Source organism: Cricetulus griseus, chromosome 2 (assembly GCF_003668045.3).
Source record: "Cricetulus griseus strain 17A/GY chromosome 2, alternate assembly CriGri-PICRH-1.0, whole genome shotgun sequence".
Lineage (NCBI taxonomy): Eukaryota > Metazoa > Chordata > Mammalia > Rodentia > Cricetidae > Cricetulus > Cricetulus griseus.
This window is the reverse complement of record NC_048595.1, coordinates 414,748,551-414,765,694: the sequence shown is the minus strand read 5'-3', so window position 1 is coordinate 414,765,694 and position 17,144 is coordinate 414,748,551. Positions and strand designations below refer to the sequence as shown.

Sequence of the window (17,144 nt, the reverse complement as noted above, 5' to 3'; positions counted from 1 at the left end):
GCCAGAATTATCAGATCCTCTTAGAGATGGAGTCACAGGTAGTTGTGAATCGTCTAATATGGGTGCTAGGAATCAAACTCAGGTCATCTGGAAGAAGAGTACATGTTCTTAGCCACTGAGCTATCTCTCCATCTTGAGTTCTGGTTTTGATTTGTGCATATTAATTCAAATTAATCATAAGAGTTCCAGAAGAAAAAAGCAACCTGAACATGACAAATAATTTTCTTGTCATGTATTTAATACTTGATACTGTGTATGCTAATGAGAAAGCCCACAGCAATCTGATTGCATTGTTTTCTGACTGGATTATTAGAGTCCAAAGAAAATTATGCTTAGTGATTTTAAATCAACCCATATGACCTTTACTTTATTTAATGTACCTAGCCACTTCTTAGTGTTTGAAATAAACATTTAAAGTTTTTTAGACTTTTCTCTTTATGTTCTTTTCTCTTTTAGTAATACTGTATCTACCTAGATATTGACCATATTAGTAATTGTTTTAGTTAGGGTTTGCATTACTGCAACGAAATGCCATGACCAAAAGCAAGTTGCGAAGCACAAGGTTTATTTGACTTCCACTTCCACTTTGTAGTCCATTGTTGAAGAAAGTCAGGACAGAAACTCAAACAGGTAATCCTTTGCTCTATGTCTAAAATCCATATATGAGTGAGTACATACCCTGTTTGTCTTTTTCTGACAGGGCTACCTTGCTCAGAATGGTTTCTTCTAGCTCCATCCATTTGCCTTCGAATTTCAAGATTCCTCTTTTTTTTTTCCACTGAGTAGTACTCCATTGTGTAAATGTACTACATTTTCTCTATCCATTCTTCAGTTGAGGGGCATCTAGGTTGCTTCCAGGTTCTGGCTATTACAAATAATGCTGCTATGATCATCGTTGAACAGATGTCCTTGTTGTATGAATGTGCTTCTTTTGGGTATATGCCTAAGAGTGGGATTGGTGGATCTTGTGGTATACTGATTCCCATCTTCCATCTTGTTTCTAATTTAAATAAGAACTGGAGAGGAAAAAAAAAAGAATAAATTCTATACTTTTCCTGGCAGGGAAGAGACCATGGTCAAGAATGTAGGTTTCCTAGAGCAAGGCTCATCTACTATACTTGAGATATGCTGACCCCTGAAAGTTCTCAAAATTCAGTAAACTCCACTGTGTAAGTTGTTGTTGTGGGGGACTGTATGCATGCTCTCCCCTAAATGAAAAAAAAAAAAAAGATAAAAACTAAGATTTGAATCTAGATATGCTCTTTACTGCCAAGATATCTTTGGTTCAAGACCTACTAAGCCAGAATAGTAAAATCATGTACTTATTTGGATCTTCCTTAAAATTAGTATCTCATATATACTATTTCATCTTCCTTATTATAGAAAATAGCATTTTTTGGAATTTGAAATTCCAAGGATTAATGACTGATAAAATGAGAGATAACTGGCTTTTGTGTGTCAATCATGTATTCAGAAAGTATGCTGTACATTCTCATTGGTATTATCTATAAAGACAATCAATAATCCATGAATAAATATGATTTTATGTACCTTAAAAAAAAAGGAAAGAAAAAAAAACCTCAAATAGGGCTGGAATCTGGAGTCAGGAGCTGATGTAGAGGCCATGGAGGGGTACTGCTCACTGGCTTGTTCTCCATGGCTTGCTTAGCCTGCTTTCTTATAGATCCCAGGACCATCAGCCCAGGGATGGCCTCACCCACAAAAATGCCCTAAAGCCAGCTCTTATGAAAGCATTTTCTCAGCTGAGGTTCTCTCCTTTCAGAGGACTCACTCGTGTAAAGTTGACATAAAACTACCCAACATAACAGAGCAAAATTACATGGGAGATTTGGTTAAAACTATGGAATAGTACAAGTGTTTTGTCTTTGAACTTACAACCTCATTTTCCTTACCAGAGATCTTAAAAGATGGACTATTTACTTCTAAAATTTCTCTTAGAATTTAAAACATAACCTACTAGGTACTTTATTTGTGTGGTTTTAGACCCAATGAATATATTTCTTTGCTTTTTTCCTATTGCCTGTGGCTAATTTATAGTAGAATGTATAGATTTTGATTATGTTCTGGAAATTTATGTCTTCTTTGTAGAAGCTCTGAATCAGGGAGAGACTGTGGATCTGGATGCCCTGATGGCCGATCTCTGCTCCATAGAGCAAGAGCTCAGTAGTATTGGCTCAGGAAATAGTAAGCGTCAAGTCACAGAACCAAAAGTCACCCAGAAGCTACCTGTTAGCCGACAGACATCAAAACATGGCACCCTGAGAGGATTATCATCTTCCTCTACTAGAACAACTAAACCTTCCCCTGCTAACTACTCCCTGGATGACATCACTGCACAATTAGAACAGGCTTCCTTGAGCATGGATGAGGCTGCTCAGCAATCTGTAGTAGAAGATTCTAAGCCTTTAGTGACAAATCAGCACAGAAGGACTGCGTCAGCTGGCACCGTGAGTGATGCTGAAGTACGCTCTATTAGCAATTCCTCCCGTTCAAGCATCACTTCTGCAGCTTCTAGCATGGATTCTTTGGATATTGACAAAGTGATACGCCCTCAAGAACTGGATTTGACAACACATCAGGGGCAGCCAATTACTGAGGTAAATAGATGGAAATTTTTGGCCTCAAAATACAAAGAAATGAGTGGGTTTTTTTAGTCTTTTTTTTTTAATTGACTTTCTTCTTTAACATTTAAAAATTTATCAAAAGTACTTCTCAGCTGAATAAGGCTACAGAAGTAGTCTATCACCAGTCAGGGTAGTGTCACAGAGATGAGTTAGTTAGTTAGAAGAAGGTTAGAGCCCCGTTTCTGTCTTTTGACTTATTAAAACCCTTCAATTAATGCCAGTTGTTTCACGTGATTAAAAAATTGAATTGTGATTTATAAAGCCATGAATGCTTAATAAACTGATAATTGTTTTTAACATGATTAAAGTGAGACCATAAGGCCACGTAAAACCTCATTGTAGTCTTTGAAGATTCTACTATTTGGAATTTGCTTTATTCTATTATCAAAGGGTTAGTCTGTGTGGTAGAGTAAGTAGAAAGCTGAACTTCAAGAACTTGCTTCTTTGTCATTTGGTACCCATGGAACTCAGGTGAGTTATTCAGTTTCTCCAGACATCAGTTTTTCATAAGAAAACTTTTAATTCCTAGTACCTGTCTGCCTTCCTCTCTTCCTCAGAGGGTGATTCAGAGACACAGAAGTGATGTGGGGGATGTAAAATTATGTTTTCCTGAGTGTTTTGGGGTAAGATGGATTTGTGATAATAAAATTAACATATGAAAGATATTTCTCTCTTGATTTCTTGGCATCTAAATGGTAGCAATTTTGTTGTATAGTAGCAACAAGAAAGAAAATGAATGGATCAGAACAAAGTCAGCCTTTCCAATGAGCTTGTGTTTATATACTTTAATACAAAACAAAAGAGTATATGCATTATTGGCACTAATGTGGAATATTGTCAAACATCATAGAAAGAATTACAGAGAAACTTGAAATTTACTATCTGGCATTGTTAGACTATCCCTTGCCCGACTGATTCAATTCTTCATATTAATTTAATCAGTAACTCTTGAACTCTTGGTATTTACCCAGAAGCTTAGCTTTGTTTTAGGTACTATGGGGCACCAAAAAAAAAAAAAAAAAAAAAGCATTAAACATGGTTACAAATGAGTTACTGCAAAGAAAGTAAGCAAATTATAGGAACCTAAAGAATAAACCCCTCACTTACTAAAATGGATCTTGTCTACAGTCTGTATTCTGTAAAGAATTTGAAAGCTGGTTTTACGTTATGAAGAAAACCAGTGTCTACTTTATGACCTAAGAAATCTACTTAGCACTAGTTTCCAGCATTTCATTTCATGCCTGTCAGATTTACCTGCTGAGATTTGAGTAAGCAGTGTTTTATTAGAGATGTGTTTTTATCTTCTTTGTCTTGTATGTTATTACCTCCTTTCTGTCCTATTATTTTGAGTTAGACCAAAATTTGTGAAAACAGATATGAAGTAATTACTAATGATATTCTGTATAGCTGTGGTTGTTAACTGCCTGTCCTGTCCATATCTGTCTTTCTGTCTGTAAAATAAAACAATGTAAAAGAATATAAAGTGAAAAGACCCATCTCTCAGGAAACACATCAGTGGTATCTGGTGACAGCCATGGGCAAAGGTAACAATATTTGGTGGTATAGTATTTAATATAATATTTTTAACATGAGGTTTGGTACGTAAATCAGGGAGGTTTAAAGTCTTATCGGGCCTCCTCTTTTACCTTGTCCAAAGTGATTTTAAAAAATGATTTAATAGTTTGCTTCAATATCCTCTGTTCTTGATATACTGCGTTCTGATTCAAATTGAACAAACTGAGATGAGCTCATTAGACCCAAAACCCATGTATCAAATAGTCTTAATAGCAAATATAATTTTAAAAATTATAATTAGTTTTTCATACATGGAACTAAATATCAGACTTATGAAGTATTTTCTTCCACACACATGTCATATTCTGCTCCCAGAAATAAGCACTTTCTAATCTTTGAGCTTGTTTTTATTAATCTCCATGTCATTAAACACTTACATCTCTGTATCTTTTTTCTTCCCTGCTGTTTCTATTATGTACTGACTTTGGAAAGTGAAGATGTGGCTTGTCTTTGGACAATACCTTTCACTTCTCTGCTCCTGCTCCATCCTTTCTAGTTCTCCCTTCTTCCCCTGTCTCACATTTAGTTATTGTTGTTTATTTCCTTTCCTTTTTGTGGTCTTATAGATCAAACCCAGGGCCTTACCTATGCTAGGCAAGCACTTACACACTCTTACCACTGAGTTAAATCCCCAGCCCTTCCAGCACACTCTGTGCTTTTATTGTAATGGCTGTACACTTGAGTTTGCTGCAAAACTGTATATTCTTTACAGTTTTAAGGGATAGCAATTTGCTTTTAAAAAACAGACAAAACACTTCTTTTTCTCTGTGTTTACCACTTCAGCTCTAATTTATCGTGGTTGATTTAGTCTTGGTTAGCTTGAACAGAGTTAATGTTCTATTCATTTCTTCCCTCTTAAAATTCTTTTTCCTCCTAGTCTTTTATTTGGGATTATTTATGTCTTTTCCCTCAGACCACTAACCTTCTGCAGAGAAGATTCTGCCAGTCTCTGGCACGAAGTGCATATGCCTAGCAGCTTCTCATCAGCTACTAGGGACAAGAACAGCTTTGGATGTGGGATTGTTTCTCGGTGTGAACTTCATCTGATCCATCAGATTTCTCAACACATATATAACTGACACTTTTGGCTACATGGATTTTGGTTGTGAGAGGCTACCCTGGATATTGTAAGATATTTAGAAGCACCCCTAACCTCTACTCAGTGGATGCCATTAGCTCCCTTCCAATTGTAGGCATGTTTACATATCCATGAAAGAAAATCATTCCCATTTGAGAATTTTACCTCTAGGTAGAAAATTAATAGCAAGTCAGAACCTCTTTTCAGGAAAAAATGACCTTGGGTTTTCCTTTTCCTGACATCTTTTTCTTGGAAACACACTAAATTAAGATTAGTTAATAGATGGCTAGTGTAGGAGGATAACTGTGAGTTCTTCAGCCTGGCTGTAGATCGAGATGCTGTTTCAAACAAAACAGATTGAAAGATTGGTTATAGAATATCTCTAGGTAGGATCAGAGTGTTTAGTTAGCACATACAAGGCTCTGTATTCCTGAAGCATAAGAGAGAAAATGGTTGTTCAGAAAAGTGACCAGGTATTATTGTTTACTTTAAAATTGCCCCCAGAGTAGTAAGTTCATACGGAACAGGACGAGTGCCTTGAAGAACATGCTAAGGCCTAGACTCTGACTTCCTCATGTGGTATACCTTCTGTAAGTGAGTAAGAACATGTCTCTGGAGGGCCTGAGTGCTTACATTGATTCCTACGAGATAGGACGTTCCTGTGGAGTGTGATGTTTTCTCAAGTCTGGTCATTTCTGTTATTACCAATGTGGTCTCTTTCCCGTACAACTATCATTTAATAGGCCCCTCAGAAAAGTCTCTTGTGAATAGCATGAACTGCCTCTGAAGATGACATGCCAGAGGTTGCAGAACTGAGTGAACCCCATCTCAAACAGTAGCCTAGTCTGTTGGGTCCTATGAGTGAGTATCAATTTGAGTGTGAGTCCATTACTGATGGGCAAGTAAAGAAGGAACTCTAGGAACTAACTGCTTTCTCAAATACAGTTTCTATCTGTAGTCCCACTGTCACTTCTACTGCTTCTGAGGACTAGGGCTTCTAGTGCTACTCTGCTTTTCTCTGGTGTTGGCTCTGCATTCCACTTTTAATTGGGCCTTTCAAGTATGTTACTACTTTGTACCTTACAGAGATTGTCCTTGTAAGTTTGTCATTTTTTTTAAAGCTCTTTATTTAGTGGGATTTGGAAAGAGTAGAAATCCCTCATTAGCCCTCTTTCTCATTGCAGCCTCTTGACTTTTGGAATGCCTCACGGTGGAATCTTCCGACTGTTTCAATCACATCCTTCTTCACTGACAACTCCAACTTTTTAAAACTTCTTAAAAATATTTCCATACAATAATATAATTTGATCATGTTTTCCCCTCCCCCGGTTCCTCCCAGATCCTCCTTACCCACCCAACTTTGTTCTTTTTCTCTTTCTCTCTTAAACAAAAGTAAAATAATAAAAACCAAGAAATGGCCACACACCAGTAAAACTCACAAAATAAACATCAAAACAGGCCAAAGACTAACAAAGCAAAAAATGCCCAAACAAAGCAAAGTTGAGTTAGAAAGTCTATAGAAATACCATTGAGTTCATCTTGTGTTGACCAACTACTCCTGGACATGGTGCCTGCCATGAGGTGTGAGTAATATACCCTGTGAGATTCTAATGGGGAAAACTGAGTTTTCCTTTGCCAAAGGGTATTAATTGCAGGCAGTTTCTTTAGTGATGGAGCCCCATGTCCACTTCCCCCTCTTAATGCTGGGACCCCATCTGGCTTGAGCTTGTGCACACCTTGTTCCTGCTGCCACAGTCTCTTGAGTTCAGATGTGCATCTGTCCTGTTGTGTCTGGAATGTTCGCCTTATTATTCATTTTATTTGTATTTTTTCCCTAGACTACTTGAGAGTTGGCTGCATTTGTCTTGACCCTTTTCTGTTTGTCATGGCTACTACTGTTTCTATTTCCTGAGAACTATATTTACCATATAGAGTTGATAGACCTTATTGATTTGGTAACTGAAACAGTGCTAAGAACATGTTTAATGGATATTACATAGAAAAGTGAAAAGTCTTTATCTGACCAAGCATATGACAAGAAAGCAAAGCAGAATTAGTTATCCATTCCATAAATGATTACTTAAATCTTGCATAGATACTCAGTGTCTAAGCACTACACAGGAATGTAGAGGATAAATTGTCATTATCGGGAACTGGAGAGATAGCTCAGTGAGTTTAGTACTTGCTGGACAAGCATGAGAACCTGAGTTCAGATCCCTAGCATCATCTATAAACTGGGCATGATGATGCAAGTTTGTAACCCCCAGGGCTGAGGGTAGTGATTAGGTAGATCCCAGGGGCTTTGGAGCCAGCCAGTCTTGCCAAATCGGTGAGCTCCAAGTTTGGCAATGTCTCAGCAAGTGAGGTGAAACATTGAAGAAGACATCAGACATCAACCTAGGACCCACATAGGCTCATACAAACACAGCATCACACATGCAAGGTCACCAATAACTTTGAAGATTAATTACAGAATGCTTTACAACTCACAGGCTGAAATCTTTGAGGGGAAAGATTTGCAGAAAATGAAGGAATTAATGAGTGGCTAGGAAGTTGCCAAGTATAGATTCAGGAAATTTGGCAACACAGAGAAACAAGAGGCAAGAAGAAGGTTAGCCAGGAGAGTTGAACATTTTGCTGTCGTTTCCTTGCCTTAGTGGGTTGATGGGGCCACTGAATTCTGAAGGAGGAATGAGTCAGATTGAAATAAGCTTAACTTGAGGGGAAGGCTATTTATTCATATAAAACTTGAAAGGATGGGTGGGGGAAATGTGAATTTAGTAAAGAATACACTTTGCTGGCTGAGATGTGATATTCTTTGTAAGGGAAGAGGTAAGGGGGAAAGCTGAAGCTTGAGAAATAAGGAGACTTAGTACAGGCTTTGCAGGAGATTTAGAGTACTGCCAGTGGTCCAAGGCAAGCAAAGATTCATTAGCATAAATTTTTGCTTCTGGACACAACATTGCAGCTTAGTGATTCTGACAGAGCTGTATTGTCTAGAAGTGAAGTAAGGCTATTCTTGAATTGTTAAGGATTAGGATCATCTGGTTCTTGATTTTTTACTTTTTGTGTAAAAGAATGAACAGTAAAATAATTGCCTGCATTTTTTATGACTATTTAGTTTCATTACTGTTTATTTCATTTCAGTGATCCATTTCTCTTCCTGCATGATGAAGAGCTGATCTTTTCACCTTCATTACCTGTCATTTTTTTTTCCTTCCTCCATTTCCACAGCATGCTATTTCTCTGAGATGTCCCAGTAAGCAGGCCAAGCACCACTCTGACGTCACAGAAGAGCAGGCTGAACTGACACCTGTAAGTTCTGTAAACATGGCATGGGGCTATTTAAATACCAAAGAAGAAAACAGATTCATTAGAATTCCAATTGATGATGTCTGATCATATAATAATGACAGTTTTTCTTTTTTATCTAATAAACTTATTTTAAAAGACTTATAAACTAAAAAAAATTGCACACCAAAATTTATCAGACCCAAAATCAGTGAGCTTCCATAGTTAGAGTAGGCATTTGGAATGGAGAAGCTGCGAAGCTTCACATTAAATTTTAAAATTTCATTATTGAATATATTTTATGCACTTATCCCCCACCACCAAAAATAAAACAAAATCTACGGCAGGCAAAAATAGAAAAACAATTAGCTTTATGTCTTCTTCAATAATTCATGTCTATTTGCTGCTTTCAGCCTTCCTTATCCCCTAAAATTTAGCTTTTCGTGTTCTTTCTTCATGTTATGCTGTACCCACATGTGCATTTGTTTACCTGTATACATATGTTATTGTCTGGGTTCTGCATATGAGAGAGTATATGCAAGGTTTTTCTTTCTGAGCTATATGATATATTCTAAGACCATCATTTTCCTGCAATTTTTTTATGATAGCAATTATATATGTCACTACCCCTTAGTAGGAATATCACATATTAAAACAGTCTGATACAGTGCTATTGAATGTTAACACTCAGGATAGACTACCTTCAACAAGTGTTTTGTATTAAAACCATTTTTAAAAATTCTGACTCCAAGGGCTTTCATCAGCTTCTTTAGGCCCTGATGGATTTAGCCATTCTTCAGGCTGGGTTCATAAAGTGCAGTGTCTCTTCTACACCGCTGCCTAACTGAATGTCTGGTCTCTGGCTGCAGCAGTAGCTCCCAGTCCTTTTAATCCTAGCACCCCTTTTTAAGTAACAAATAATTTGTAACACTACCTTTACTGCCCCCAACAAAATTCACAGTTAACATGATCTACCTACATCCCTTCAATATAAAAGAATACAATGTCTTAATGCCTAGGATGAAAAATAAAAGAACCCAAATAATTTGTAATAAAAATATTTAATACATAAATATTTGACTGCCACTATTGAAGGATGTAAGACAGTAGGGAAAAATCTACCTGCTCTTTATCTAGAATTCTCACTGAAGTGATCAGTACTGTGTTTGCTAACAAATACCAAAAGAAGAAAGAGTGGAATGTGAGTGGCTCCCAGAACTGAAATGTGCCATGAAAGTAACAGATACAACATATTGGTGTACCATGAAAGAAAATGAGGGAAATAACCTTAACTGAGTGATCTGGTGTGCCAAGACAATTACAGTCTAAGTAGGGATAATGGAAAGTACAAAATTCTTTGAGTTCTTCCTGCCTTAGCAATACTAAGTGCTTGGATTATAGGCCTTATCTGGCTCTTGAGATAAGTTTCTTGCTGTTGTTACAGTGATTAAATGAGATGGGTTAGTAAGAAATGATTTTTGATATTTGACTTTGTAAAACATATGTTTCTCATTGTGGTATACTTAAAATAATATGAAATATTTTTAAACAGTCTATACTATGAAACTCAATGAAATTCCTGCATTTCATATTTTTACTAATATAGCATTTGTCCTTAATTTTGTTCAGAGAAATTTCAGATCTTGGTATATATGACACTGACATTGCCAGTTGTGATACTGGCAGCTCTTACTTTAAGCTAGGGTTCCATTAGTAATGGTTTCACGTCATCATAAACAGTTTTATAAAAATAAGTTTTAAAGGAATCCATGGAGGGGTAGGGACAGCACAGTTAAGAGGGAAGGTGAGTATAAGCAAAATACCATGTTTATATGCACGAAAGTTAATCAAACCCATTATATTTGACATTACTAAACATAATAAAATAAAAAGTATAGAATTTCTTCAACCTATTTCATAAGACAAAGTGTTCCAAAATTCATTGAGAGTTAATATTATATAAAATTACTTTGGAGTATACAAGGATTTTCTTTTATATGATTTTCCATGGAAGGACATAAATGTCTTGTGGGATGGGTTAGTACTTTTAGGTGATGTTGTGTCATGCTTTAGGACATCTGGCACTTTCCACTTCTCAATAAATACTATTAACCCTTCCTCTTCTCTTTATTCTGAATGCCCAAAACACCTTCACCATTTTCTGAGATGCCAAGCTAAAGACAGTACTGAGAAACATTGATTTCAAGTGTTTGCTTGTTTTTTTTTTCATTTCCTCTAGTCATCCTATGCTTTCCAGCCTCCATTTCATCCTCCAAGACTGTACACATTTTCCTGAATACTTTCCTAAGCCCCTAATTTTGGCATAGGTACTCCCCTCCTCCTTCCCATGCCACCTAACACACTTCATTGTAGTTGTCAATGGGCAGTGAGGACTATTAGGGATATGCAAACTGGGCATCGTGGAGAGAGCAAGTACTAAGTGACTGCCTTTAACTCCAGGCTTGATGTTAGAATCTAAAAGCTGGCTGAGCAAAGAGAGGAAGATCATAAATGCAAGAGAAAAGGAAAACATATAGGCCTTGGCTATTTGTTTTATTTATTTATTTATTTATTTGTGTGTTTGTTTGTTTTGGTTTTTCAGGACAGGGTTTCTCTGTGAAACAGCACTAGCTGTCCTGGAACTCACTTTGTAGACCAGGCTGACCTCGAACTCACAAAGATCTGCCTGCCTCTGCCTCCTGAGCGCTGGGATTAAAGGCATGTGCCGCTGCCATGGGGCATTTATTTATTTATTTATTTATTTATTTATTTATTTATTTACATGTGTTTGTATGGGCATGTGTGTCACAGTGTGTATATGGAGTTTAGAGGACAATATTGTGAAGTTGGTTCTTCCCTTCCACCTTTACATGGGTTCTGGGGGTCAAATTCACATTGTTAGCCTTTCACAACAAGTGCTGAGCTATCTCGCTGGCTAGTTGTTAACCAGCAACATGTGCCAGGACACCCTGGCTGTTAACTGCACACACAAACCTCTTTTCTCACTCCCTTTACATCTTTCTCCAGTGAGAAGGCTCATTCCTTCTTCCTTCTGAAAGCGAGGAGTTAGGAGCAGTGTATGACTGCCTAGTACTAAAGGGAGAGAGACAAGTAACATAGGTATTTATTTAAAGGAGAATTTATTTCAACTTCTGGTTTCTAGACATCATTTCTGCTGTCACAGACACCTGTAGTTTAAATAACAGGAACCTGGATCTACCCTCCCTTAAAAGGCCCTGGCATTCTGCTTTTCTAATAAACCATGTCCTGTTCTTCAGTAAAAATTTCAACCCAAATAATTATTTTACTTTAAGAGTATTGCCCTCATAAGCAAAGTACATTACAGTAGCACTTTCATAAGTCAAATTTTTATTATCTATAGAATCACTAAAAGCATTATGATCATGTATTTCTGGATCTGTTTCTTTTTTTTCTCCCTAAGATCTAAACTATGTCTTTTTTAAAAATTAATTTATATGTATAGATATTTTGTCTGCATGCATGTCTATGCACCATGTGCATGCCTGGTGCCTGTTGAGGTTGAAAGAAGGCATCGATTCCCCTGGGACTAGAGTTACAGACAGTTGTGAGCTACCACATGGGTCCTGGAAATCAAACCTGGGTCTTTTGGAAGAGCAGCCAGTGCTCTTAACCACCAAGTTCTCTCTCATACCTATGTCTTTAAAAAAAAAAAAATGTATTAAGTGGGGAGAGGAGAACATGCACATGGTACCACATTGTGGAACAGTCGAAGGACAACTACTTTGCAGAATTGATTTTCTTCTTCCAGGATGTTTTAAGGTAGGATCTCTCTTACTGTTTGTGCCATACTGTGTATTCCAGGCAATTATATATTGTCCATGGAATCTTGCCATAGTAGTGCTGGGATTACAAATGGCCATCTAGCCTTTTACATGGATTTCAGGGATTGAATTCATGTCGGTGTGTGTGTATAGAGCAAGCACTTTCACCTGCTGAGCTACCCTGGATCTATTAAGCAACAACCAAAATATTTTCTGAAAACCAGGTGCCAAAATGTTTGTATCTAATACTTTATTAGAATTCATGTTTTTAATATTTTGCCAAGGCATAGCTTTTGTGGATGGCATGAGGCAAATTTTATTTTTTAAAAGATGAAATGCAAGGCTAGCAAGATGGCTTAGTGACTAAAGGCACCTGTCACCAAGCTCTGTGGCCTAGGTGTGAACCCCAGGAGTTACATGGTAGAAGAGAACTGTATTCTTGCAAGTTATCTTCAGACCTCTACGGTGTAGAATGTATACACCAACACACACACACATGCCATAGAGGCACAAAGATATATGTACATACATGTGCACAAAAATAAATAAAATTGTAAATACATTAAACTTGAAGTGTGGTTACATGAATATTGATATTTCACTATTTGGGGCTTTTTCTGGAAAAGTTACCTTTGTAAGATAAATTGAGATAAGTTTTCAAGAAATTACTTTCTTGGGCTAGAAAGATGGCTGATGGGGCTTTTTAGCACTTCTTGTGTGTACATGAGGACAAGAGTTTGGATCCCCAGAACCCATATAAGTGCCAAGTGGGATGGTAGCGTGCCTGCAATCCCAGCCACTGGAGACAAACACAGGATTCCAAGAAAAATCTAGCTAATTAGATTAGTGAAATCAGTGAGAGACCCTGCCTCCTTACACAAGATGGAAACCAACTGAGGAAGACACCCAACATTAACTTCTGGCCTCCACAGGCACACACATGTAACCACAATATGCACATATACCTACACATGGAGACAGGCACACACCACACACAGATTCTTCAAATTCATGCTGTGTTTTATGCATTCTTGTAAAAATATTTTTTCTCATGTATAGAGTGAATGAGAGCAATGGAAGTTATAGCTGATATTTTTAAATAGGCTTTTTAGTCTTTATACTTTTGTTTTCTCTCTGGTTTGGACTGAGCAGTAACCTTAAACTAAATTTGAGTTTTCAGAAACTTCTGCCTACCTACTGTTTTATGGATGAGATAATTATTCTTTATCTCTGGGAGAACTGTAGCATATAGATAAATGAGGGCCTAGGAATAATTTTCCCAGTTCTTAATGTTTGACCTATTTAGTGACAGTCATGAGGAATCCCCTTCAGCACGCACTATTAGGTTTCTTTTTTGTTGTTTTGGGGGAATGGATGAGAGAGGCCAGTTTTATTGGTTCATCTTGAACTAAAACAAACTTTAGCAGTACAAACAAATGTCTTGTAACAGACTCAACATAGCATAGATCTGAGCTAAGTTTAAATTAGCATATTTCATAGCAGTGCTTCCAGTCTTGAAGTAATATACTGTATCATTTATATGGACTTGTGAAAGTATCTGTGGGTTTTATATCTATTCATTGGAGTTGATTTCCAAAAAATTTGCCATAATAATTCAATATAGTTAGATTTATAAAATAAAACATTGTGGAACATTTTTTGGTACAATACCTTTATTAAGGGACAGGCAAGTCCAATGATAGACATACTAAACAGTCTCAGTTTAAGGATAAATATAATACAGTTACATATACTTGCATTGCAACATGTTATTTATCAAGAGGGCTTTGAGAGATAGAGCAGTTGTTAAGAGAGTGTACTTTGAGTTCAGTTCCCAGTACCCACACCAGGTGGCTCACACCTGCCTGCAACCCCAGCTCCAGGGAATCCAACAAATCTGGCCCCCATGGATACCTGTACTCACATGCACACACAGACACATAATTAATTAAAAATAAAATTAATCTCTTTTTAAGTTACTAAAAAGGTATAAATGGTAGTTAGAGACTATGTTGTTTGCATCATTGCTGGGAAAATATTTTAATTAAATAAGTTTAAATCAGCTCAAGGACAAAATATTCAGTGTTCATTTTCTATGAAAGTCCTTCACTTTCATTGTCTTGTAATGAATGGATTAATAAAATTTTACTAAAAGCAAAACAGCAGGCAAAATACATACGGGTGTTTTTCCTCTTGGTGTGGATGTAGCTATCGTTGAATTGATGAGAAATAGTTGTCAGTCTTTTAAGTGTTTGTTTTCTAAACAGAGTATACTGTTTAAATCTCTGTAAATCTTTTACTGATTTTTAATAGGAAGAACTATAGTCATTAGCCTTTGACACAGTTTTGTTTGTGATCTGTGCACAGCATTCTTGACCACTGGCTTGTAAGCCAGACTGGCTCTGTGATCTTTGTATGTGTTACACAGAGCCAGAAATCAGCAAGTCACCTGGAACACATCTGTGGGCACAGACAGGCCTTTACCTCTTACTTCCTTTCTGTTGGTGGTAGTGGTTGTGGTTTGTTTTTTTTTAATAATTTTTTTCTTGATGGACATATTTCACTCATTTTATAAAAATAGGAGATTATTTATAGTCATTCTTGCTCTATTTTATTTTAAAACACATAAAGCCTCCACTGACTTCTTTTATTGCCTTTTTTGTTTTTCTCTCTTTCTTCCTGCACAAGCACTCCTATCTGGACAGGGAAACCTCCCTTCTTCTGAGAAACATTGCAGGAAAACCTTCTCATTTGCTGACCAAGGTGATGCCGCTGCTTCCCACATGCATGTAACTATTCACTGCCTTGTAGACAGAGTATAATTTCTTGGGGGATTGCATTCTCAGTATCTTTCTTATTATGTAGCATCACTGTCCTTAGTACAGGGTGCTTTTTCTCTTGCTAAAAGTAATTGTCTTCCTAATCTAATGACTGTTAATATTTGGAGCCAAAAATATGTTCAGTAATTTCTACTTGTTTTTAACTTCTACAGATGCCTAGTGTTCTTCCAAGTATGTTGCACTTTTTCTAGTTTAATTTTGTGTTGCATTTCAAAGCCTAAAAACATGCTTTAATTTTGCTATTAATGGTTTTATGCTATGAATTTCTTTTGCAAGCTTTACAGTCCTTGCTTACATTATTACCTCTGGTTTAATTACAACACTTACTTACATAGACAGAATTTTGATTTATATTAACTTAGTCTTACTGGAAGAGAAGATCACAATTTGAATTTCTCAGTTTTCTACCCTCAGTTTGATTTGGTTCAGCTGGATATTGCTGGGATACTGTTTTACAACTTAAAATCTTTCATCAATTCTCATTATTAACTAGGTAACAATAATCAAGGAGCTGAATGGCTGTTTTCCTGATCATTGTCTTAATCAGTATCTTATTGAAATAGCACAATGTTAAGTTCAAGAATGCCAGACTTGCTTATAGTTTCTGAAGAATAATCAACATAGAAGCTTTTTATGTTGTTATATCTGAAAAGGTTTTTTTCTTTCATTTATTCATAGCATAAACTTTGGAGAGAAGGTAACTAAGATCAGAACCCCTCTAAGAAGCAGCTCAAAGAAAAAGAACCCCTGACAGAATAAGTAGTGAGACTATTTCTCTTGCCAGGTTTCCTTTCTAAAACAAATCAAGAATTGGAAGCATAAAGGTTAGGGCAGTAAAGAAATCTAAGCAGGTTTTATCCACATACTTTCTAACCCAAGAGTCTACCCTCATAGCTTAACTAGGATCTGTTCTAGAAGAGAGTGCTAGCTCTTGCCATGTGCACTGTCTCTGTGTCTGTCCTTGCTCCCCTGTGTTTCCAGATAGTTGATGGCTGTTAGGGTTTCCTGAGTGTCATCAGCATCTTACTTACTGGCACTTAAATCCTGCAGAAACTCACCCATCTTCTCCTCCGGGCCCCACAACTTAGATGTGTTTTGTTTTTCTACTTAGGGTACTACCACTCTCCAGTGACACAGGTGGAGCATTCTGGTCACCTGTCACTGTACTTCTCACATAATATCTCAATTCTAGAATGAGCCTGTTGTAATCCTCAATTTTACTGATTTACCCATCTGTTTCATTCCCATTGCTTCCACCATAAAAACAATCTCTTAGCATTTATCTGAGCACTGTAGTTGTCTCTAACTTTGTCCCTCATCTTTTTCTTACACTGTTCCCAGATTGAGTTTAACATTTTACCACTTCTCTTGCCTATTTTGTCAAGTGTTGACCCTTGTACTATGAAGTATGAAGTTAGTCTACAACACTGTTAATTGGACATATTCCTTACTCTTAAGGAGTACACAGTGTATTATGAAGATAAAGAAGCCAGGCATTGTGGTACACACCTATAATCTTAACACTTTTAAGACAAAGGCAAGTGGATCAGCAGTGCAGGGCTATCCTCAGCCACACAATAAATTTGAAGCTACTTTGGGACTACAAGAGACCCTGTCTTTTTTTTTTTTTTTTTGTGTGTGTGTGTGTGTGTGTGTGTGTGTGTGTGTGTGTGTGTGTGTGTGTGTGTACATATATGTGTGTATATACATGTAAGTATATGATACCTACATGATGTTAAGTGCTATAAAGGAAACAAAGGAGTAGAAAATCCAGAGGAGAAGATAAATAGTCTGTTTCACTGATGGCAAGGCCAGAAAAAGCCCTTTTGGATAGATGAAATTAAAACCAAGGCCTAAAAGATGAAAAGAAGCCAGCTTGAAGAGAAAGGCATGTTCCTTGTAGATAGGCTGT

The 17,144-nt window shown here is 36.9% G+C and overlaps 1 protein-coding gene and 1 non-coding gene across 10 annotated transcripts in view; both read left to right on the top strand.

Annotated features, from left to right (window-relative positions):
- Raph1 (Ras association (RalGDS/AF-6) and pleckstrin homology domains 1) overlaps positions 1 to 17,144 on the top strand; it is an 89,718-nt gene that overhangs the window by 35,000 nt on the left and 37,574 nt on the right. For 7 of the 9 annotated variants that reach the window (XR_004768678.1, XM_035440975.1, XM_035440974.1 and 4 more), the window contains exons 4-6: positions 2,110 to 2,618; positions 8,533 to 8,613; positions 15,081 to 15,155. Coding sequence is in view for 8 of the 9 variants with exons in the window: in XM_035440975.1 (XP_035296866.1) it covers positions 2,110 to 2,618; positions 8,533 to 8,613; positions 15,081 to 15,155 (665 nt within the window). In the remaining variant the exon portion in view is untranslated. The remainder of the gene's footprint in view (positions 1 to 2,109; positions 2,619 to 8,532; positions 8,614 to 15,080; positions 15,156 to 17,144) is intronic. The other 2 variants (XM_027397018.2, XM_027397019.2) reach the window with 2 other exon arrangements.
- LOC113833111 lies at positions 1,047 to 1,211 on the top strand. Its single transcript, XR_003481750.1, has one exon. It is a non-coding gene; the product is annotated as a U1 spliceosomal RNA (small nuclear RNA).